General features: G+C 44.6%; 2 protein-coding genes across 2 annotated transcripts; one reads left to right on the top strand and one right to left on the bottom strand.

Annotated features, from left to right (window-relative positions):
- The first annotated feature begins 297 nt into the window (after positions 1 to 297).
- Positions 298 to 3,451, top strand: LOC115057560 (uncharacterized). The gene is made up of 12 exons (XM_029524715.1): positions 298 to 396; positions 513 to 582; positions 777 to 880; positions 980 to 1,255; positions 1,379 to 1,472; positions 1,620 to 1,690; positions 1,788 to 2,006; positions 2,166 to 2,231; positions 2,349 to 2,477; positions 2,588 to 2,650; positions 3,197 to 3,230; positions 3,375 to 3,451. Exons 1-12 carry the CDS (start codon positions 298 to 300, stop codon positions 3,449 to 3,451), a joined length of 1,302 nt encoding a protein of 433 aa, XP_029380575.1.
- Positions 2,633 to 24,569, bottom strand: LOC115058322 (3-keto-steroid reductase-like). Its single transcript, XM_029525657.1, has 6 exons — positions 24,478 to 24,569; positions 23,796 to 23,999; positions 23,569 to 23,661; positions 23,312 to 23,426; positions 22,546 to 22,740; positions 2,633 to 3,645 (listed from the first exon to the last, which is right to left on the bottom strand). Exons 1-6 carry the CDS (start codon positions 24,510 to 24,512, stop codon positions 3,565 to 3,567), a joined length of 723 nt encoding a protein of 240 aa, XP_029381517.1. The 5' UTR covers positions 24,513 to 24,569; the 3' UTR covers positions 2,633 to 3,564.
- Between the last annotated feature and the right edge of the window lie 210 nt (positions 24,570 to 24,779).

Below are 24,779 nucleotides of genomic sequence, written 5' to 3' on the forward strand. Positions count from 1 at the left end.
ATCGATCAAAGTTTTGAGCGGCTTTTGCAGCATCCTGAGCTTCACCTCGACTCGCCTGACTTCACCTCAACTCACCTCACCTGCACTACATTTACAGAATTGTTGATTTGTTCACCATTTCTTTGCATACAATATAATATATAATACTGATTCAGTTAAGATATTAAATATCAATATATATTAAAGATAAATTGTCTAGGTTAGGATTTAGTGTAGGCTTAACGCCCTTTTGTTTGGAAGTGTTGTTTCTTTTTTTTTTTTTTTTTTTTTTTCTCTTCTTTGTGACTGTTTTTCAGAATGCCGCGGAAGGGGAGACGTTCCGAGGCCCAGAAGCGACGCTGGAAGAAGGTCACTGAGCCAGACCACCCCCTCTGCACCCTCTCTTCCGTCAACAACGTATGTATGATTCGAAATGACATGCACAATCATTTAAATAACTCAGTCTCTCCAATGAGACACTTTTACACCGTTCATTTCATCTTCAATTTCATCCATTTGTCATTTGTCATCAGGTGGTTGGAGCCACCCTGCCAGCCAGACAGTTGCGAGGAGAGGATGAAGCGCGTGCCAAGTTCCATGCACGTGAGTGTACAGCTGTTGTAATATTCTGTATGTAATAGTCTTTATGCTGTTGTGTTTAATATACACGCCTGGTAAAATTTTCACTGCTTTTCTTTCCTGCACTTTTTTCACTGATGATAGAGTGATTGTTGTAGGACTTTTACAGATATGACATCCCTCCTTATTCATCTCATGTTACATCTTTTTCTAAACAGGCCGTGGCACCGGATGGCGCCACAAAGTGTTCCGGTGGCCAATTTCACCCTTCACAGGGCGCAGTCACAAATTGGTCATCCCGCCTGAGTCACCTGACAAGAAGGTATTGTTGTTGTTAAAATAAACAAAAGAGAGGGAGAAAATGAGATCTCACAATGTTGTCATGATTTTCATGCTAATTACATGGTATTTCTTTTTGCAGTTTGTTCTGATTGTCGGGGACTCCCATCTACGTGCCATTGTAGATGGTTTTGTTCCGATGCCAGAGTCTCACGACCTCTCCTTTGGCATCATGTCGACCCCGGGAGCCTGCGCGTCTCAGATCCGTACTGAGGTTCTACACGCCGTAGTTCCTCGTACTCCTGAGGCTGTCTGTGTGCTGGCTCCCAGCAACAACCTTACTGCTAGCAGGACGGTTGATGAGGCTGCCATCGACTTTGCCAATCTCCTCAAGTCCATTGGCAACCGCTGGCATAAGGTAAACTTTTATTCCACATTTAAATTTCGCTGAAAGGGTGGCTTAACAATATGGGCTTTGCATGATTTTTAGTGAAAGAGTAACATTTTATTTAATGATCAGGTTTTGTTTTGTTCCCAACAGGTTTTTGTTGTCGACTTCCCTCCCCGCCTGGCTTGTGACCCTGACTACCAGGATCACTTGCGTCAGGCATATCGCCGTGTGGCTGCTCGTATGGGTATGTGTAAATGTCAAAAATTTTACTTTCATACAGCTAATTGCCAAAATGTGCTACGTAAAAAAAAAAAAAAATGTATTCACTTAAAGTAAAGTCATAATACATTTTTTACTTCCTTTTTTTTTTCCCTCTCTTCACTCTTTTTAGGCGTGAAGTACCTCTTTTCAGCTACAGAGCACTTCCCCACGAGCAATTTGGAGTTGTGGAGCAAGGATGGTGTAAGTACAATATCTGTGTGTGCAAAAATAAAATTTTTCGTTCTATGTTTTCATTAAGACTTAAAACATTTACTTTTTTCTTTTCTTATATCTGCAGGTCCACCTGAGTGATAGTGAGGGGATGGCTATCCTCGTTCGGTTGCTCTTTTTTGCCGCTACAGAGCAACTGAGGACACCACCCCCAGCCCCCCGGGTCTCTCCCAGGCCATCACCTCCAGTTAGGAAAGTCCTTCCTAAATTGGTTGTGAGGGAGAGGTCCCCTGCTCCACCTGCACCTGACCCCTTTCAATGGAGGACTGTTGGTCGGGGCGGCAAGGTAATTGATACTTTTTATAAGGTTTGCTTGGGACTTAAAATGTGATAGTATGATGTGATGTGATTATACTGTGTTAAATGTGCTATTTTTCTGAATCTTTTCATGTAGGTTGCAATGACAGATTTGTTTCATACGATGTGATGCTTTTTATAATTCCAGAAGAGCCCGCCTGGGGAACCTTGCAGGTCCAGAGGTTCACCTCAGCCCAGGATGGCTCAAACGCAGGTTTGTGATTCGTTTATGGATTTTCAAATATTACATTAGGTTGTATTTCTTATCCTTTTGGGTCGTTTTATTGGAAAGAGATTGTAATAACAAGACTTCCTGTTTTGTGTTGTACAGGAGGAGGAGTGCTTCCTTCCGCTGAACCCCGTCTGGTTCAGCAGCACCATCCTATGTGCTATGGAGGAAGTTTCTCCCTCTCACTTATCTTGCCTGGCGGACTTTAAGCCATCTCCTAAGCCCAAGAAGGTCAGTGCGAAACTTTATCTCATGCAATCCATAAGTATAATTGCAATGCATATTAATGTTTAGTCACAATGATGGTACTTGACGTGTTATGATTTCATTGGATGTCACAGGTTGCGTCCAAGCCCCCAGCCAGGGGAGCACGTCATCGCAAAGTCCGTTCTTCAGTGAACAAGGTATGTTAACACTTTATATTTGGATTGGATTTGCAGCTCACTCTGTTAAGTTGTGTAGACTGTCCTCACTCTCAAAAGTTTCATAACTGGGTTTATACTCAAGTATGGAAATAAATTAGTATTAAAAAGGTGCAAACAGAAAGTTCACATGTAACTTGAGATGGTTCACAGCAATCCTGATGTCAAATTGGTGTGGTTTAATGTGGTTTACTTATCAGTGTTGACATCGTTGTCATGGTACTTGGCTACAATCGCCTATTAAGAATAACTAAATATGATACAGTCATTACTCAGATGTTGTGTATTGTCTGGGGAAAATGCAGAGTTAATACTCCTATGTATCTACTCAGATGGTTGGAACACCCCCACCCAGATTGTCCTGTAGTTCGGATGAGGGCGCGCCTTCAGGCCCAGCCTCTTCTGCTGTGACGGTATGTTCTCCTCCCTCTTGTATTAGTTTGGAATTTGTTCATAGCGTTACGGTCTGTCAAAAGTGGCAATGACAATGCGGATTACACTTAAAACTTACATTTTCATTGGTAACAGGTGAGCCAGCCCGGGGAACCTCGCAGGTCCACAGGTTCACCTCAGCGCGGGATGGCTCAACAGCAGGTTTGTTGTTTATAAATAATAATATTCCTTTTGGGATTATCCATCATTCTTCAAATTGTGTTTGTGACAGGACAGATTTTAATCAGAAGTAAATCTGTGTTTTGTTTTTCAGGAGGAGTGCTTCTCCCTGCTGAACACTCTCCGGTTCAGCAGGTCAAACTTGTGTGTGGACCTAAAGTCTTCTCCTGAGCCCAAGGCAGTAAGTTACCTCATTCAGCTTCTGTGCAACACCGAACATTTGCAGCTCTCTCATTTAAAAAATACACAGCTAAATTGTCCACGGTTTACTACACTGTTTCGTCTCATCTTTCATCAGCTGGTTGGATCACCTCTGACCAGATTGCCCAGTAGTTTGCACGAGCCACAATCCCCCTGTTCTCCACCTGCAAAAGTAAGTTTTAGTCTCATTCAGTAACATGCATCTCCTCACTTTAAGTCTCCCTCTTACTAAAATGTTGCTGCTTTATGTATTCAGATGGCCAGAAGTCTGATGTCTTCACCAGCTGGACAATTCTGCACCATTGAGGACACAGCTTGCCAGTCTCCTTCACCTGATAAGGTACTTTTTAGTCTCCACAATTGCCTGAATATTTACAGTTCAGTCAGCTGCATCAAAAACAAACTTGCTTCATGGTTGGTGTATTTCAACTCAAAAGCATAAAAAGAGAATGGCCATTTTAGAAGTGCAAAATATAAAACAAAACAGCTTCATTCATCCATGGGATTTTTTTAGAAAAAGTAATTTTCAAATAATCTCTCAAATTCTGACATTAATAATGGTGATGGAGCAAAATTTTCCTGAGTGCTGGTTTCTGACGGTGTTGATGACTTTTTTTTTTTTTTTCCTTGACATATCAGTGCTATGAAGGTAAGACTCAGTTATTAAGGGGTTATCAAGATAATTCTACAAGATCTTTCCATTGGCACCGAGGTACTGTCTAAAGGGCTGAATAAAGAGAACTTTCGTGTCTGTGTGGTTTACCTCTATTCAAAAACATTTTTAAATAATCTTGAACAAATTTGGAAAACCCTAACAAGTTAATTCACATGAAGTAACAAAGTATTCCCACATTAATAAAGGCCATGTCACGTCACATATCAGTAGAATACTTGATGATTTTTTTTTTTTTTTTTTTTTCTCTATTTGTTTAGCATGTATTTTAAGAATAGTGACCACATTCACAATGGGTAATAATTGTAACACTGTCCAAATTGTTATATTCAGCAGTTGCTGTTCAAGCAATTATTTTTATACAGGTAAAGTCAACAATGAGTGTCATGAAGTGTACTAGCCAGGTTACGTGCATGCACACTGTAGAAGCATAACGCATGAAAATATCTTCTGAAAAATGGCTGTCCTGAAACAACTGATTGTCAAAAGAAGGATAATTACAACATATTGCTTAGCCATGTCTGCTTACAAGCGTTACAAACAGGTGAAGCATGTGTAACAGAATAAAACATTTTAAATGATTATAATAAGAATTGTTATGATAAATGAGGGTAGTAATAATGATGAAACTGACAGTTATAAAAACAATAAGATAAAAAAAAAAAGACCAACTTTGGAGCATTCCTTCATAAAATAATTTCAGGATTCCTTAATGGGACCAGGCCAGCGCATTCGATTTGTGAGGGCAAGTCATTCCCAGGCTGACGACAGGTATGGAGATTTTTCTCGTAACAGTCAATGCACTTGCATGGCTCTCACCTTTCTGGCCTACCACAACGAAGGGTTGCATTTCGACACGATCTCTCTTGACAGAGTGCTTGAACAGGGAAATGCACTCTATGTAGGTGTTAAACGGCAGCTTTTGTTTGACAAAAAATTCCAAAGCGACCATTTAACCTTGGAAGAGATGCCTAAGCAGGTATTCACCGAGAGTAATGTTTACACTGTAAACATGAACGCGTCGGATCTGATGGTAGGTGGCCTGAGAGTCGAAAAAGACAGTGGTCTGTTGTCTCTTGCCAAGAACCTGGAGTGCCTTTCACAAGACGTCCGTCATGCTGTGCTCATAGTAGCTCCAGAGTGCTTTGCAGTTTTCCGAGAAAGATCTGGACGCTATGGACTTTTTGATTCCCATTCTAGATCACAGACGGGTTTGCCACAGCCCAGAGGAACTGCCATTATGCTGACTTTCAGTGACCTGAATGACATGGCCGAGCACTTGCATGAACTTTTCAAAGAACGCGGTCCACATGCAAGCTATGAATTGATGCCCGTTTCCTTTGAAAGTCAGCATGTTTCCAGCCAGACCCCTGGCCAATCAGTGAAACAGCACATGAGTGTGGATGTTGACGTCCCTTGGAGAAAAACGGATGTCAGACACCCAGAAAAATTGCGCATCATTCAGCCAGTCAACATCACCCATGATGCTACAACAGCAATTCAACATTTGTCCAAACTGAGCAAGGGAAGGCGAAGGAAAGCGATGCGCAAAGGAAGTGTACCACCTGGAGATAAAAGCACAGGAAGCAGTGAAATTCAGCTGAAAAAAAAGCAGGCCAGTAAAACCAAATATACCCAAGATGTTCATCATCGAAAACAAAAGAAAGAATACATCACCAGACGATACAACACTGAACCAGCTTTCAAGAGCAGGCAGAAAATGTACCTGAGGGAGAGGTACAGCACCGATCCTGCTTTTCAGAGCAGGCAGAAAATGTACCTGAAGGAGAGGTACAGCACCGATCCTGCTTTTCAGAGCAGGCACAAAATGTACCTGAGGAAGAGGTACAGCACCGATCCTACTTTTCAGAGCAGGAAGAAAATGTACCTGCGGGAGAGGTACAGCACCGATCCTACATTTCAAAGCAGGCACAAAATGTACCTGAGGGAGAGGTACAGCACCGATCCTGGTTTTCAGAGCAGGCAGAAAATGTACCAGAGTACAAAGTATCACCACGTCCCAGAATTCAGGCTGCATCATATTCGACGTTGCACTCAAAGCAAAAAGGATAGATTGGCTATAGACGCTGTTCTTCGTATTCGTCACAAGTCGCAGTATGCACTGAGAATCAGGAGGAAATACAGAGAAGTTGCAAGCCACCGCCCGGAAACGACCCTGCCTGTGGTTAACCCTTCCATGCAAGCTGCTATCACTTCATTTCAAGAAAGGATTCGACATGGGCCCACATATGTTTGCACAGTGTGCCACAGAGCTCTCTTCCCAGATCAGGTAAAGTATTGCAAGAGAGACAAATATGTCAAAAACCTTCACGTTGTGGCTGAATGCTTGACAGGTAAGTATATCCACAAATGTGAAGGTCAATGCTCAGCCCCTTGCACCGTACCGCAGGAGAGGATGCGGGAGTGGATCTGCCACACCTGCGACAGCCACCTCACCAGAGGAGATATGCCATCCATCGCGGTTGCCAATAACTTGGCGCTAGCACCCATTCCACCGGAGCTAGAAGAATTAAATGTACTCGAAAGGCAGCTGATCGCAAAAATCTTGCCGTTTGCGAAAATCGTATCACTGCCCAAAGGACGACAACGGGCAGTACATGGTGCAGTTGTGTGTGTACCATCGGAAATGGAAGCCACGGTGAACGCTCTCCCGAGGCCCAACCCCGAAGCCCAGCTGCTGCAGGTCAAGCTGAAACGAAAGATTCAGTACAAGGGGCATCAGCACTTCTACACTGTGAACATGAAGAATGTGCTAGCAGGACTAAGGACTCTGAAGGAGAAACATTCGGAATACCGCGATGTAACAGTCGACGAAAACGTTACATTTGACATCGTAGAGGATGATCAGCCGGTCGATGAAGGACAGGTCAACGCAGACGCCGCACAGCCTGACGAACAGCAGACCAACAACGTGGACCAAGAGAAGGAAGATCTCAGACCAGGTCTGGCCTTGGACACTTGCATGCAGCCTCTGGACATAGCGCAGGAAGTTCTATCCTACGGAGATGGGATATTCAGCGTTGCTCCCGCCCAAGGAAACAAACCCATCAGCTTCTTCAAGGTACCGAAACTTGAAGCGATGGCTTTCCCTGTCCAGTTCCCAACTGGACAAAACACATTGGACCAGACCAGGGAAATCAAATTGTCCCCAAGTAAATATTTCAATGCGAGGCTCTTATGTGTGGACAGCCGGTTTGCGAAGGACCAAACGTACCTCTTCTTTGCGCAGTTTGTGACGGAAACTCACATGGCGACCAACAGCATGTCTATCCAAACGAGGAAAGGAAAGAAGAAAACCAAGGACGGGAGGAAAATTTGCAACCAGATGCTTCAGGATAAAGAAGAATTGGAAAAACTCATCCAAAACAGGGAAGTGACGCGGTTCATGCAACCCCTTAGAGGAACTCCAGCGTACTGGGAGAAGACACTGAGAGATCTACACGCTATGGTCAGACAGTTGGGCAGGCCGACCTTTTTTGTCACCTTTTCTGCTGCTGAAATGAGATGGCCTGAAGTTATTGAGGTCATAAAAGCACAGCAAGGTGAAGAAGTGGACTTTTCGAAGCTGGACTGGAGCGAAAAATGCGACATTCTTCAGAGCAACCCAGTCACTGTCATGCGCATGTTTGAAAAGAGGGTGGATGCGCTGCTTACAGATCTGATCCTGTCACCAGCTCAGCCCATTGGTCCGGTGGAGGATTACTTCTATCGGGTGGAGTTTCAAGCGCGAGGAAGTCCACACATTCACATGCTGGTTTGGATCAAAGATGCACCGGAGCTCGATCTCGAGGATGACGTCGAAATGGCCAATCTCGTCAACTTCATTGACCGCTACATCACCTGCCAGATGCCCGACGAGAAAGCTGACCCTGAGCTCCACAAAATAGTGTCGGAGGTTCAAGTCCACAGCCGAAACCACTCGAAAACGTGCAGGAGAGGGAACGTAGCCTGCAGATTTGGTTTCCCCAAGCTCCCCATGGAGAAGACCAGAATCACCATCCCGCCCTGGGAGGACCCCGTGCTTGAAGATGATGAGCAGCAGAAAAAACAAGCGGATGATGTCCAGAAAAAGAAAAGTGGGGAAAAATCCAAATTCAAGTCCAACAAGAAATTTGTTGGAAAGAAACAAATGGAGGCTAAGGAAAAGTTAAAAGCGCTGAGAGACTTTCTGAACGATCCAAAAGAATCGTTCCAGGATTTGTCCGAATTGCTGGAAAAATGTAAGATGACCAAAGAAGAATACGAAAGATATGTGGACGACCTCACCTGCGGAATGGTCGTCATGATGAAGCGTGATCCCAAGGACAGCTGGGTAAACGGATACAACCCCGATCTACTGCGAGCCTGGAATGCCAACATGGATATACAGTACGTACTCGACGATTACAGTTGCATCATGTACATGATGTCGTACGTATCGAAGCCGGAGCACGAGATGACGCAGTACCTCGACACGGTCATTCGCCAAGTGAAGAAATCCAAGGTCAACGAACGGGACGAAATGAAGCAGATCATGCAGGCTTACGCTAAGCACAGGGAGGTCAGCGCTCAGGAAGCAGTTGCACGAGTATGCAGCCTGCCACTGAAAAAGTGCACCCGCTCGGTCATTTTCATACAGACGGACGAGGATGGTATGAAAATGAGTCTCCCGATGAGTACGCTGATGAACATGAACCCAGACGACGAGGACGTGTGGATGTCTGGATTTCCTGAGAAGTACGCACACAGACCCGCAGCGCGTGAATTTCAATTCATGTGTCTCGCTGAATTTGTGTCGCAGTACAGAGTTCTCTATGGCCTGCAAGCTCTCGGACCCAATGCCATTCCCCTCCAGAACGACAAAGGATTTATTCAGAAGAGGACGTCGGGAAAAGCTGCCATCATCCGATTTACTCGGTACTCTGAGGAGAAACAACCCGAAAAGTTTTACAGACGCCTGCTGAAGCTGTACTTACCGCACAGAAAAGATGATGAGCTCACGTCCGAAAGTCATCCCACATATCAGGAGTTCTACAAATGCGGCCGCAAAGGCTCAATGGCAGTAAAAGGCATTGTAGACTTCAACAGGAAGCGCTACGAAGGACAAGGGAAAAAAATGGAGAAAGCGCTGCAAAAACTTCAAGAGGAAGGACCGGTCATCAACGCCTGGAACACTTTTGCACCAGAGGTCGAAATGGATCGTTTGGAGTGCATGGCCGAGCTGGAAGACGTCAATCCCGACGATGGCGGAGAAGACGACCAGGTTCCGGATTTCCAAATCCAGGCTGATTGCGGCGGAGCGCTACCGGCCATCGAGGCGCCGAAACTCAGCCCGGACTTCGTGAGAAGTATGTATCGAAGCCTCAACGAAACGCAAGCGTCCGTTTTCTACACCGTGCGCGAGTGGTGTATGAAATGTGTCTGGGGTCAAAATCCTGAACCCTTCTTTTATTTCATCTCTGGGGGAGCCGGCTGTGGAAAATCTCACGTCATCAAGTGCGTGTATCAAGAGGCCACCAAGATTCTCCGCCAACTTCCCAGGTTTCGCAACGTTGCGGACATGTCCCAGCCTGCGGTGCTTCTTACTGCGTTTACAGGCACGGCAGCTTTCAACATTTCTGGGAAAACCTTGCATTCCATCTTGAAGCTGCCAAGAACTTTGAAGACGCCGTATCAAGGTCTTGGAAACGCTCTGGACGATCTCAGAGCGGTGCTTTGCAATGCGGAGATTCTGATCATAGACGAGATATCCATGGTTTCTAAGGAGCTGTTTGCCTACGTCCATTGGCGATTTCAGCAAATCAAAGGCAACAAGAAACCATTTGGAGGAATGTCTGTCCTTGCAGTTGGAGACTTTTACCAGCTGCCACCTCTTGGTAGAGCCAAACCCCTCTGCGTCTTTCAGGAAGACGTTCTTGATCTCTGGAGAGATTTCCAGATGGTTAACCTCACAGAGATCATGCGGCAAAAAGACGACCGCGATTTTGCCGAACTCTTGAACAGGATCAGAACCAAGAAGAAGACGGATCCTCTCAGCGTCGACGACAGAGCTCTGCTCACGGGGGCCATCGTTGAAGCCAAAGATTGTCCGGCCGATGCCCTGCATATCTTCGCGACCAACAAAGAAGTTGATGCCCACAATTCTGCTACTTTGACTGGGCTCAACTTAAAAATTCAAGACATTCCGGCGGAGGACTACAAGAAAGACCCACGGACAGGACGAATGTTCATGACGCATGTTTGCGTCAAGGGCAAAAAAAGGGATTTGCCAGACAATATTCAAGCTGCGTGTGGAGCACGGGTAATGGTGATTCGCAACCTGGATATCGAGGACGGGATTGTTAACGGGACGTTCGCCACAATCAGGAACATTGTTCAAAAAAGCGAAAAAGGCCAATCGACGAAGGTGACGCTGATCGGGCTCGAATTGGATAATCCGACATCGGGTAAAAAATTCCGCAAAAGGATTCGAGGACCGACGGACGACTTGGTGTACGTCGAAAGATCGGAGGAAAGCACGAGCGTCAGAGGAGTGGTTCGACGCCAGTTCCCAATCAAACTGGCATTTGGTTGTACGGCTCACAAAGTGCAAGGCATGACTATGAAGTCTGCAGTGGTGTGTCTGAAGCGTGTGTTCGAACCTGGAATGGCCTACGTCGCTCTTAGCCGTACAAACTCGCTTCAAGGACTGAAGATCGTTGAGTTTGAGGAGAAGAAGATTTATGCAGATCAAAACATAACAACGGCAATGGAAAACATGAACCGCGCTTCATTCCACATTACGAGACCACTGTTGCACTTTGTGAAAAAAGCAGACCACACTGGCTCCACTTTGGCAATCGTCCATCACAATGCGGAAGGACTTCCGTCGCACTTTGACGATGTAAAATGTCATCACGAGTTCAGGCTTGCCGACGTCTTATGTATTACAGAAACTCACTTGAGTGGATCCTTCGTTCCTCCAAAGTTTCACTTGGACGGATACGACCTGTTTGCGCGCAACAGACACGTTTCATACGCAAACAGAGTAGACATGGCTACGAAAGAGGGCGGTGGAGTTGCCATTTACTACAAGAGCAATCTTCAAGCGGAGCCCCGGCGATACTTTCAACATGTGCCGGATCTTGAGTTTGCTGTTGTCAAAGTTGAGGCCCCTGTCAGAGCGGTGATAGCCACTGTGTACAGACCACCAAATCTCTCTCTTGAAACATTTCTTCCCAACATTCAAAGCCTCTTGAACTCCTTGGAGATGATGGATTGCCAGCCTGTTGTGGTCTGCGGAGACTTCAATGAAGACCTGTTCTCCAAAGGGAAAAAAGCCATCCGTGATTTGTTTGAGTCCAGAGGCTATAGCCAGCTTGTCTCCGCTGCGACAACAGAAAAGCAGACACTGATTGATCACATTTATATCTCGCGACCGGAATCTTGCATTCAATCAGGTGTGCTGCAAACTTATTATAGCTATCACAGTGCGGTATACTGTGTTCTCACTTCAGCGGGAGACTCTTGATTTCAGCATTGTTTACAATGCTGCCTCTTTTGTTCTTCTTTCCACAGTCGTGGAATCGTGTCTGGATGGCTATTCCATCAGGTTTCTTCATTCGTTTTAGTTGCATTTGGCAACTGTTAGGTAGAAAATGGTTCTTGGTAAGTATAGGGCGTAGCTGTTTCATCGCTTTCAACGCTTTTCAGCAGATAGGACCGGGCCACATTAGCGCTAGGTATTCTCATTCGCCGTTTTCATTTCTTCGGCAACGTGGCCAATCTTGGAGCATGTTCTCCTTCTTTTGCAACCCTTTTTCCCTGTGTTGTGGTATGGTCTCCATCAGAGCCTGCTCCATTTGTAGTGTGGTTTGTACTGTGTTCTCTCTCTGTGTTTCTCTTTATGTGTGTCTATGTCGTGTGCATGGATGTGTTTTTCTCTGCGTGTGCGCGTGTGTGTCTTTGTCTGTGTGTGTGTGTTTGTACACACCGCATTGTGTGCTAACACAGGGTACGTGTGAAGCGTTAAGTGCTGTAGTGTAGTGCTTAGAGTTAGTGCATGTTGCTACTGCTGGTGCTGGTATTGCTGGTGCTACTGGTGCTCTGTGTGCTATTCTTTGCTTACATCTACTGCCGCTGGCTAGCCTTTCTAATGGAGGGTGAAAAGAGGAGCTGACTACGTTAGTTTCCACCTGCCAGTATATAGCCTCTCCACTACCAAGACTCCTGCAGTGCCTCCTCGCGGCCACACACGGAAACTGGGTACCTCACGGTCCCAGGCTGAACTGCAGGGGATCTCGGAGCAGCAGTGGGCCCCAGAGACGCAGCATACAGGCCCACCACCGTGTGGACGTGCCCTGGTGCTCGTCAACCACTGTCCCAGCTATGGGTAAATAGCACCCTCCCAACCCCCACTACACATTCCACCCCCTTATCCCGCCCCACCTCACACACATACACACCTGTAATGTTGCATTTACCTAGATCCCACCTGACATCGAAGACAATGCAGACACAGAGGTAAGTGATGACAATGTTTGATAGAAAATTTTATTTTGTCTTTTTGGATTTATTTGTTCGATTGTGTTCAATTATATTCAATATTTAAGATTTGTGAAGAGTAAGTTTGTGAAATTCCCGTTTTTTCTGATGATGATATGAAGGAGTTTAATTTTTGCACAATGATGTTGTATGCTCTGATACCATTTGAATTGTCATTATTTACAATATTCTTCCATTTTCTTTTTGTCTGAGCAGGATGAAAAGTATTACTACGGGATGTGTGAAAAGTTTTGAATCTGAAGTCTCCACTTTGCTTTTTCAAAAATTTCATGTTTAATAAAAATTATGTGCAAAATGAACTGGTATCAACATGGTGTTTCATATGATCAATGCATTATTTACACATTGCAGTTAGATGTTGTAGCAGAAAAAGTAATAACTTCAGTTTTTCTGGCATGGCCTGATGCACTGTCATGTTAATGAGGCATACATCTTGTAGGTAAAACTGAATGTTGACCAAAATGTTTTGTAAATGCTGTCCACAGACTTACAGTACAATAGTCTGTCGTATATATGAGCCTGTTGTGAAAATTGAGACAGAGACATATAACGTGAAACTATGAGGGCTCAAAGGAGTTGTCAAATCCAGAGTGAAGCTGGAACATGAGAGAAGCATGACAAAAAAACATCAATAAAATTATGCAAATTCATTGATTGCAGCACCTCAGTAAGGAAGATCAATCAAACACTGATTGTTACACATCTGTCCCAAATATATGGGCTGGGAAGGCCCAACTGAACATACTAGTACGTTCAGCAGACTCATGTCTTAAATATCATTCTGTGCGTATTCATGCATCCAGATCCCAGAACCCAATCAGTTTTCCAAAGCAAAATGTGATCGGGGTGACTTTGGTACTCAGACGGGCAAAAGGCCCCGTGGCACTTCAAAATTTCCCTGGAATTTTCTAGTTATTCTTATTATTCCGTCACTTTTTTGTCCGTTAATGCGGGTCGTACCGCTTGACGTAGCCCTACAATATATATATCAAAACGTGCGTCTCGATCGGGAATAGCGTGCTAAGTTCTGGGTAGTCGATATTCCCATTTTTCCCAAAGTTATTCCCAAAAAACCACAAAAAATCTTCCATAGGAATGAATGGGATTTGGAGAAAAATCTTCTCCGAATTTCACCTATTTTCTCAGTCGCGTAGCTCAGTCATACGTGCGCCTAGAACTGTCATTCAAACGTCAAAACGGAGGAAATCTTGTGCTCTTTCCAGAACATCAAACCTTTTTCTCCTAAGTTGTACGGTTTTCGAACTACGAGCGTTCAAAGGAGCAGTCCGATTCACTTTTTCCTCCAAGTTAGAGTGGAGACGCTCGTTAACTAGAGTGAGAGCACTGTGAAAAATTCAGCCACATTTCCATTTTTAACTCGAGCTCACGGCCAAACCGTGAAAGGGACGCAAATGATTTTTTGGGAAAACGTAGACACAGGTCTTGGGATTCAGAAAATCTAAGTTTGACAGCTCTACTCCTCACCAAATTTACACAGGAGCGCTCAGAGCGCCAGCAACACCTGCTTTTGCCCCAATTGACTGCAATGCAAATCAAGGTTTCACTAAAAACAATTTCACTCTGACTTCGCACTGTCCCTACACGCTCATTTTAAGGACTTTTCAAATCAAACAAAGACTGCTGGAATCCCCAGACTCTTCTGCCTCTCACGGTGTTTTCGCTTTTGGGAACGGAGCTACGGTTTGCTCGCAATTCGAAGCAGTTCGGGAGGTGGTCAAAAGCCAATTTTGGGAGAGTTTTGGCGGGAGTCTGAGCTCTGACCAGACTGAATTCTCAAATCACCGTGGCAACCGCAGGTCCCTCAGCTCAGGTCTGTGTGAAGCTGTTGCTGTGGATTGAACCCACCTCACTTTGGAGCCTCGCTGCTTCGTCATACTTTGTCACAGAAACGCCGTTCAAAGTTTAAACGGCTCAGAAGACCTTGACCTCTGACCTTGAGCACTCACACATATACACAGACACACACAGACACACACAGAGACACGCACTCACACATATACAGAGACACAATCACACATATACACAGAAAGAAATACAGAGATATAGACACACGCTCACACATATACACAGACATACACAGAGACAGGTATAGACACGCGCTCACACGTATACACAGACACACAAAGAGACACGCACTCACACATATACACAGACACAATCACACATATACACAGACAGAAATAGAGACATATAGACACACGCTCACACATATACACAGACATACACAGAGACAGATATAGACACGCACTCACACGTATACACAGACACACAAAGAGACACGCACTCACACATATACACAGACACAATCACACATATACACAGACAGAAATAGAGACATATAGACACACGCTCACACATGTACACAGACATACACAGAGACATATATACAGACGCACTCACACATATACACAGACACACACAGAGACACATATAAACAGACACACACAGAGACACAATCACACATATACACAGACAGAAATAGAGAGATATAGACACACGCTCACACATATACACAGACATACATACAGAGACAGATATAGACACGCGCTCACACATATACACAGACACAATCACACATATACACAGACAGAAATAGAGAGCAAATAGACAGCATGACGGTACGTGGGTTGCTCGTCCGGGCGAGGGGCGACGGGCGAGGGGGCGACGGGCGAGGGGACGACGGGCGGGCGAGGGGACGACGGGCGAGGGGACGCCGTGGCACTTCAAAATTTCTTGGAATTTTCTAGTTTAGTGCCACGGGCTATAAGCACAGAGGCCACTACTTCTACACAGTAGAAGTAAGTGGCCTCTGTGCATAGCACGAGGCACTACTTAATCTTCTCCATACTTATTAATATTCTTATTATTATTCCGTCACTTTTTCGGCATCTAATGCGGGTCGTACCGCTGGACGAAGCCCAACAATATATATATCAAAACGTGCGGCTCGATCGGGAATAGTGTGCTAAGTTCTGGGTAGTCGATATTCCGATTTTTCCCAAAGTTATTCCCAAAAAACCAGCCGAAATTTTCCATAGAGAATGCATGGGAGCCGTCGAAAAATCGCCTCAAAATTTCACCTATACTCTCAGTCGCGTAGCTCAGTCATACGTGCACCTAAAAATATCATTCAAACTTTAAAACGGAGGAAATCTTGTGCTCTTTCCACAAAATCAAACCTTTTTCTCCTAAACAGTCCACTTTTCAAACTACGAGCTCTCAAAGGAGCAGTCCGAATCACTTTTTCCTCAAAGTTAGAGTGTAACCGCTCGTTAAGTAGAGTGAGAGCACTGTGAAAAAGTAACCGACATTTTCATGCTTAACTCGATCTCACGGCCAAACCGTGAAAGGGAGACAAAAGATTTTTTGGCAAAACGTAGACACAGGTCTTGGGATTCAGAAAATCAAATTTTTACAACTCTACTCCTCACCAAATTTAAACTGGAGGGCTCAGAGCGTCAGAAACACCTGGTTTTGGCCCAATTGACTGCAATGCAAATCAAGGTTTCGCTAAAAACAATTTCACTCTGTTTTTGCACTGTCCCTACACGCTCATTTTAAGGAGTTTTCCTTTCAAATAAGACTGGCAGAATCCCCAGACTCTTCTGTCTCTCACGGTGTTTTCGCTTTTCGGACCGGAGCTACGGTTTGCTCGCAATTCGAAGTAGTTCGGGACGTGGTCAAAAGCCACTTTTCGGAGCGTTTTCGGGAGAGTCTGAGCTCTGACCCGAACGAATTCTCAAATCACCGTGACGACCGCAGCTCTCTCAGCTTAGGTCTGTGGATCAAACCCACTTCACTTTGGAGCCTCACTGCTTCGTCATGCTTTGTCACAGAAACTCCGTTCAAAGTTTAAAAAGGTCACGAGACTTTGACCTCTGTTTGTGACGAAAGGCTTTACGATAGCTCCTACGCTTCCTACACAATCATAGATCAATTGTCACGCTGGTCTCATCTCACTCTGTCTGTGGCCAATGGCCATCACTTTGAATGATGTCTTCTCAAAGACACACACAGAGATATAGAGATGTAGACACAGATAGATACCCAGACGCACTCACACATGTACACAGATGCAAACAGAGACAGATATACAGACGCACTCACACATATACACAGACATACAAAGAGACAGATATACAGATGCACTCACAGTTTACACAGACATCCACAGAGACAGATATACAGATCAGGTCTGTGGATCAAACCCACCCCATTTTGGAGCCTCACTGCTTCGTCATACTTTGTCACAGAAACGCCGTTCAAAGTTTAAACGGGTCAGAAGACCTTAAACTCTGTTTGTGACGACAGGCTTTATGATAGCTCCTACGCTTACTACGCAATCACAGATCATTTGTTATGCTGGTCTCATCTCACTCTGTCTGTGGCCTATGGCCATCACTTTGAATGATTTCTTCTCAAAGACACACACAGAGATATAGAGATGTACACACAGATAGATATCCAGCCGCACTCACACATTTACACAGACATACACAGAGACAGATATACAGATGCACTCACACTTTACTCAGACATCCACAGAGACAGATATACAGATCAGGTCTGTGGATCACACCCACCCCACTTTGGAGCCTCACTGCTTCGTCATGCTTTGTCACAGAAACTCCGTTCAAAGTTTAAAAAGGTCACGAGACTTTGACCTCTGTTTGTGACAAAAGGCTTTATGACAGCTCCTACGCTTCCTACACAATCACAGATCAATTGTCATGCTGGTCTCATTTCACTCTTTCTGTGGCCTATGGCCATCACTTTGAATGATTTCTTCTCAAAGACACACACAGAGATATAGAGATGCAGACACAGACAGATATACAGACGCACACAGAGACAGATATCTGGACGCACTCACACATATACACAGACATACACACAGTCAGATAGACAGATGCACTCAGACATATACACAGACATACACTGAGACAGATATACAGATGCACTCACACATTTACACAGACATACAAAAAGACAGATATACAGATCAGGTCTGTGGATCAAACCCACACCACTTTGGAGCCTCACTGCTTCGTCACACTTTGTCACAGAAACGCTGTTCAAAGTTTAAACGGGTCAGAAGACTTTGAACTCTGTTTGTGACAAAAGGCTTTATGATAGCTCCTACGCTTACTACGCAATCACAGATCAATTGTCATGCTGGTCTCATCTGACTCTGTCTGTGGCCTATGGCCATCACTTTGAATGATTTCTTCTCAAAGACACACACAGAGATATAGAGATGCAGACACAGACAGATATACAGACGCACACAGAGACAGATATCCAAACGCACTCACACATGTACACATACACACACAGAGACAAATATCCAGACGCACTCACACATATAAACAGACATACAAAGAGACAGATATGCAGACACACTCATTGAATCGAGCTCAATCGGTTCTCTGAACGGAAATTTCAGCAGGAAGGCTTTCGACAGCATGACGGTACGTGGGTTGCTCGTCCAGGCGACGGGCGACGGACGACGGGCCCCGGGTCCCGTGGCACTTCAAAATTTCCCTGGAATTTTCTAGTATTATTATTATTATTCCGTCACTTTTTCGGCAGCTAATGCGGGTCGTACCGCTTGACGGAGCCCAACAATATATATACCAAAACGTGCGGCTCGATTGGGACAAGTGTGCTAAGTTCTGGGTAGTCGATATTCCGATTTTTCCCAAAGTTATTCCCAAAAAACCACAAAAAATCTTCCATAGGAATGAATGGGATCCGAAGAAAAATCGCCTCCGAATTTCACCTATTTTCTCAGTCGCGTAGCTCAGTCATACGTGCACCTAAAAATATCATTCAAACTTTAAAACGGAGGAAATCTTGTGCTCTTTCCACAAAATCAAACCTTTTTCTCCTAAACAGTCCACTTTTCAAACTACGAGCTCTCAAAGGAGCAGTCCGAATCACTTTTTCCTCAAAGTTAGAGTGTAACCGCTCGTTAAGTAGAGTGAGAGCACTGTGAAAAAGTAACCGACATTTTCATGCTTAACTCGATCTCACGGCCAAACCGTGAAAGGGAGACAAAAGATTTTTTGGCAAAACGTAGACACAGGTCTTGGGATTCAGAAAATCAAATTTTTACAACTCTACTCCTCACCAAATTTAAACTGGAGGGCTCAGAGCGTCAGAAACACCTGGTTTTGGCCCAATTGACTGCAATGCAAATCAAGGTTTCGCTAAAAACAATTTCACTCTGTTTTTGCACTGTCCCTACACGCTCATTTTAAGGACTTTTCAAATCAAATAAAGACTTTCGGAATCTCCAGACTCTTCTGTCTTTCACGGTGTTTTCGTTTTTCGGACCGGAGCTACGGTTTGCTCGCAATTCGAAGTAGTTCGGGACGTGGTCAAAAGCCACTTTTCGGAGCGTTTTCGGGAGAGTCTGAGCTCTGACCCGAACGAATTCTCAAATCACCGTGACGACCGCATCTCTCTCAGCTTAGGTCTGTGGATCAAACCCACTTCACTTTGGAGCCTCACTGCTTCGTCACACTTTGTCACAGAAACGCCGTTCAAAGTTTAACCGGGTCAGAAGACTTTGAACTCTGTTTGTGAGAAAAGGCTTTATGATAGCTCCTACGCTTACTACGCAATCACAGATCAATTGTCACGCTGGTCTCATCTCACTCTGTCTGTGGCCTATGGCCATCACTTTGAATGATTTCTTCTCAAAGACACACACAGAGATATGGAGACGCACACAGAGACAGATATCCAGACGCACTCACTTATATACACAGACGCAGTCACACATATACACAGGCAGAAATAGAGGCAGATATAGACACGCACTCAGACATATACACAGACCTACAAACAGTCAGATAGAAAGATGCACTCACACATTTACACAGACATACACAGAGACAGATATGGACACGCACTCACACATATACACAGACATACACAGAGACAGATATCCAGACGCACTCACACTTTACACAGACATCCACAGATACAGATATACAGATCAGGTCTGTGGATCAAACCCACCCCACTTTGGAGCCTCACTGCTTCGTCATACTTTGTCACAGAAACGCCGTTCAAAGTTTAAAAAGGTCATGAGACTTTGACCTCTGTTTGTGACGAAAGGCTTTACGATAGCTCCTACGCTTCCTACACAATCACAGATCAATTGTCATGCTGGTCTCATCTCACTCTGTCTGTGGCCTATGGCCATCACTTGGAATGATGTCTTCTCAAAGACACACACAGAGATATAGAGATGTAGACACAGATAGATATCCAGACGCACTCACACATGTACACAGACATACACAGAGACAGATATACAGACGCACTCACACATGTACACAGATGCAAACAGAGACAGATATACAGATGCACTCACACATTTACACAGACATACACTGAGACAGATATAGACACGCACTCAAACATATACACAGACATACAAAGAGACAGATATAAAGACACGCTCATTGAATCGAGCTCAATCGGTTCTCCGAACGGAAATTTCAGCAGGAAGGCTTTCGACAGCATGACGGTACGTGGGTTGCTCGTCCAGGCGAGGGGCGACGGGCGACGGGCGACGAACGACGGGCTACGGATGACGGGTGACGGACGGGCCCCGGGTCCCGTGGCACTTCAAAATTTCCCTGGAATTTTCTAGTTCTTATTATTATTCCGTCACTTTTTTGTCCGTTAATGCGGGTCGTACCGCTTGACGTAGCCCTACAATATATATATCAAAACGTGCGGCTCGATCGGGACAAGTGTGCTAAGTTCTGGGTAGTCGATATTCCCATTTTTCCCAAAATTATTCCCAAAAAACCACAAAAAATCTTCCATAGGAATGAATGGGATTTGGAGAAAAATCGCCTCCGAATTTCACCTATTTTCTCAGTCGCGTAGCTCAGTCATACGTGCGCCTAGAAATGTCATTCAAACGTCAAAACGGAGGAAATCTTGTGCTCTTTCCAGAACATCAAACCGTTTTCTCCTAAACCGTACGGTTTTCGAACGACGAGCGTTCAAAGGAGCAGTCCGATTCACTTTTTCCTCCAAGTTAGAGTGGAGAGGCTCGTTAACTAGAGTGAGAGCACTGTGAAAAATTCACCCACATTTTCATTTTTAACTCGAGCTCACGGCCAAACCGTGAAAGGGAGGCAAATGATTTTTTGGGAAAACGTAGACACAGGTCTTGGGATTCAGAAAATCTAAGTTGGAGAGCTCTGCTCCTCACCAAATTTACACAGGAGCGCTCAGAGCACCAGCAACACCTGCTTTTGCCCCAATTGACTGCAATGCAAATCAAGGTTTCACTAAAAACAATTTCACTCTGACTTCGCACTGTCCCTACACGCTCATTTTAAGGACTTTTCAAATCAAACAAAGACTGCTGGAATCCCCAGACTCTTCTGCCTCTCACGGTGTTTTCGCTTTTGGGAACGGAGCTACGGTTTGCTCGCAATTCGAAGCAGTTCGGGAGGTGGTCAAAAGCCAATTTTGGGAGAGTTTTGGCGGGAGTCTGAGCTCTGACCAGACTGAATTCTCAAATCACCGTGGCAACCGCAGGTCCCTCAGCTCAGGTCTGTGTGAAGCTGTTGCTGTGGATTGAACCCACCTCACTTTGGAGCCTCGCTGCTTCGTCATACTTTGTCACAGAAACGCCGTTCAAAGTTTAAACGGCTCAGAAGACCTTGACCTCTGACCTTGAGCACTCACACATATACACAGACACACACAGACACACACAGAGACACGCACTCACACATATACAGAGACACAATCACACATATACACAGACAGAAATACAGAGATATAGACACACGCTCACACATATACACAGACATACACAGAGACAGATATAGACACGCACTCACACGTATACACAGACACACAAAGAGACACGCACTCACACATATACACAGACACAATCACACATATACACAGACAGAAATAGAGACATATAGACACACGCTCACACATATACACAGACATACACAGAGACAGATATAGACACGCACTCACACGTATACACAGACACACAAAGAGACACGCACTCACACATATACACAGACACAATCACACATATACACAGACAGAAATAGAGACATATAGACACACGCTCACACATGTACACAGACATACACAGAGACATATATACAGACGCACTCACACATATACACAGACACACACAGAGACACATATAAACAGACACACACAGAGACACAATCACACATATACACAGACAGAAATAGAGAGATATAGACACACGCTCACACATATACACAGACATACATACAGAGACAGATATAGACACGCGCTCACACATATACACAGACACAATCACACATATACACAGACAGAAATAGAGAGCAAATAGACAGCATGACGGTACGTGGGTTGCTCGTCCGGGCGAGGGGCGACGGGCGAGGGGGCGACGGGCGAGGGGACGACGGGCGAGGGGACGCCGTGGCACTTCAAAATTTCTTGGAATTTTCTAGTTTGCATTTACTGTGTCTGTCATGTGATTGCTCCATGTAGATAGCAGCTGGAGCCATTGAGCTTTTAGAAGGACAGATTTCTTAATGAGACTGCTCTCCTATCGAAAGTCATACACATCTGTATGCTTCAATTTATCTGCCTGCACAATCCCAAGGTGAAAGCTTGGGCTGAGGACACGTTGTATCTGTGTATAATTTAGACCAAAAAAGATAAACTTAATTCGCCAAATCAGAGTAGTGAATAATGTTTTGAGCAGGGAAATTTGAATTGTAAGTGCTGTCAACATCTTAGGGGTTATTGTGATGTGCAGGCGACACACCTGTTTATTCTTGTGTCTGTTGAGTGCCAGGCTGAGCATGTCTGAAGCATACTTAGAGGAGCTGTAGGGCTCTGTCCCATTTCTGTGCTGCATATCCTCAATGCTGAAGGCAGAGCGCTGGGCGTTACTCGAGGATGTCCATATTACCCTTGAAGTCTGGCTAGCCTGACACAGCAGAGGCTCCAGCTCCCTGATCTGGGACAAAGACATGAATATCAAGTCCAAAAGATGACGTGGCAAGGTTAAGATTTTCAGTACATGGGAAATGATGACTTCATGCAGCACAAATGTGAGAAAGCATTTAATCTATCGAATAGTCTTCATTGATAATTAATTAAATTATTATTAGTTCTTAATAAATGTCTCATTATATTATACTTATAGTTTTTCTTTATTTATGTTCTAGGTTTAAACTAAAGTAATTGAACTAAGTGTCACTTAGGTAAACTGTTTTCTTCCCCTTTAATTAAGATTTTTTATTGTTTTGATTCATCGATTTTGAAAAGGCATCTTAATTTTTTCAGGCAAACAAGTCACTAAATTCACCATTGCAATATCTCGATGTTGTTATTTACAGTTACAAATTCTCAGCTCCTAAAACAATTTGTGATAAACCTCAATGTACCTATTTTGCAATGTATGATTTTATATACTGCCTAATAATAACACTCTACAAACTAAATATGTCCATGTGAAGATACTTAACTGCCAAACTATGGTTCCACAACATATGATAATATGATGTTATTTCATATAAACATCATACCAGAAGAAAATGTCCAAAGAGGTTGGTGGCAAAAACTTCTTGAAGACCATCGGAGTTGATACGGTCCTGTTGAGTTAAAAGACCCTCTGCTGTTGCAAACATGTTGATGACATTCCTGCAGTAAGAGGGTATGCTGTTACAAATCAGAACCGACAGAAATGTATGGCCAGCTCACTCTGTAAGTCAATCGTAATTAATACAACACAAATTGAAGCCAGAATAAGAAAGTCAGGAGCTACACAGCACTGGAAACTTACCTGGAGAACAGACCCTTAAAAAACGCTTTGACGTTTACTTGTGGATTGGGCATGATTCCTGCATTTAGATACAGAAAGTCAATTCTGCTGTACCTATAGAAAAATACAAATGTGCACATATAAGAATCAATTTTAATTTCACATTCATCATTATTGAAACCACCCAGAAGAGAACTAGGAGTAGCATCATGGTACAACATGAGACCATGAGTAGAGAGGTTTCTGACCTGGCCTTGACCTCCTGAGCAGCAGTGAGCACTGACTGCACAGAGCCCACATCGAGGTGCAGCAGGTCCACCTGTGCGTTGGTGTGGGAGGTCAGCAGGGCGGAGCGGGCAGCCTCAGCCCGCTGCATGTTCCTGCAGGCCAGACACAGGCGAAGCTGGCTGTCCTCCATCAGCAGCCTCTCACACAACGCCAAGCCGATGCCACTGCAGAGGGAGACACACAAACACATGGCAGAACAACAATCATTCACACATGTAAACAAACGTCCCCATCACCCAAATGATCTGATCCACCTGGTAAACACAGAGGACTGTGTTGGATAAACAACAATACCAAGAGATGATTGGTAGCAGTCTCACTTAAATTAAGTATAGAATAAAAGTGAAACATACACATAACATTACTGCTAAAGACATTGGTCTGATTTGTACAAAATAAATGTTACATCTGTTTTTTTCTGTGCTGCATAACAGAGAAGCAGATCAATATTAAACTGAAGCATTTCATTTGTTCCATTCACAGTCAGTTACGTTGCCATTTTAAATACTTTGTGAGTGTGACGCAGATGGAAAAATGACCATGACAGGAGCTCATCACACATTTAGCAGCAGCTTTCGGCACTACGGGAGGAGACAGTGTTTGAGTGTGCGGGTGGTTTTTACCGAGTTTCAGCGGACCCACCTGTTGGCGCCGGTCACTATGACCACCCTCTGCATGTCTGACCGGAGGAGAAGCTGCCGGGGAGCCGAGAGAAGGACCGAGAGAAGGACCGAGAGAAGGACTCAGCATCGGCGGAGCCGGGCCGACAGGACCCGCCCATCGCCCGACTCTGGAGGGGAGCCTGTCCGGACGAGCTCGTGCGTGGTGTGATTGGATGTCAGCAAGCAGTTGGCCAATCAGCGTCCACTACGGAGAGCCAAGAGGCCCATAAAGGAGCAAGGGCGCAACTGTCGAAAGTGTCTGTGAGTCTCAAGTCCAGTATG

This window comes from Echeneis naucrates, chromosome 17, assembly GCF_900963305.1.
Source record: "Echeneis naucrates chromosome 17, fEcheNa1.1, whole genome shotgun sequence".
NCBI lineage: Eukaryota > Metazoa > Chordata > Actinopteri > Carangiformes > Echeneidae > Echeneis > Echeneis naucrates.

Coding starts and splice junctions, on each gene's coding strand:
- LOC115057560 (XM_029524715.1), top strand. CDS start 298: ATGCCGCGGAAGGGGAGACGTTCCGAGGCCCAGAAGCGACGCTGGAAG. Junction 1,691..1,787: donor AGTTGTGGAGCAAGGATGGT/GTAAGTACAATA, acceptor TTATATCTGCAG/GTCCACCTGAGTGATAGTGA. Junction 2,478..2,587: donor CATCTCCTAAGCCCAAGAAG/GTCAGTGCGAAA, acceptor TGGATGTCACAG/GTTGCGTCCAAGCCCCCAGC.
- LOC115058322 (XM_029525657.1), bottom strand. CDS start 24,512: ATGCAGAGGGTGGTCATAGTGACCGGCGCCAACAG. Junction 24,000..24,477: donor ATAGTGACCGGCGCCAACAG/GTGGGTCCGCTG, acceptor CTCCCTCTGCAG/TGGCATCGGCTTGGCGTTGT. Junction 22,741..23,311: donor TCTTTGGACATTTTCTTCTG/GTATGATGTTTA, acceptor TCTTTGTCCCAG/ATCAGGGAGCTGGAGCCTCT.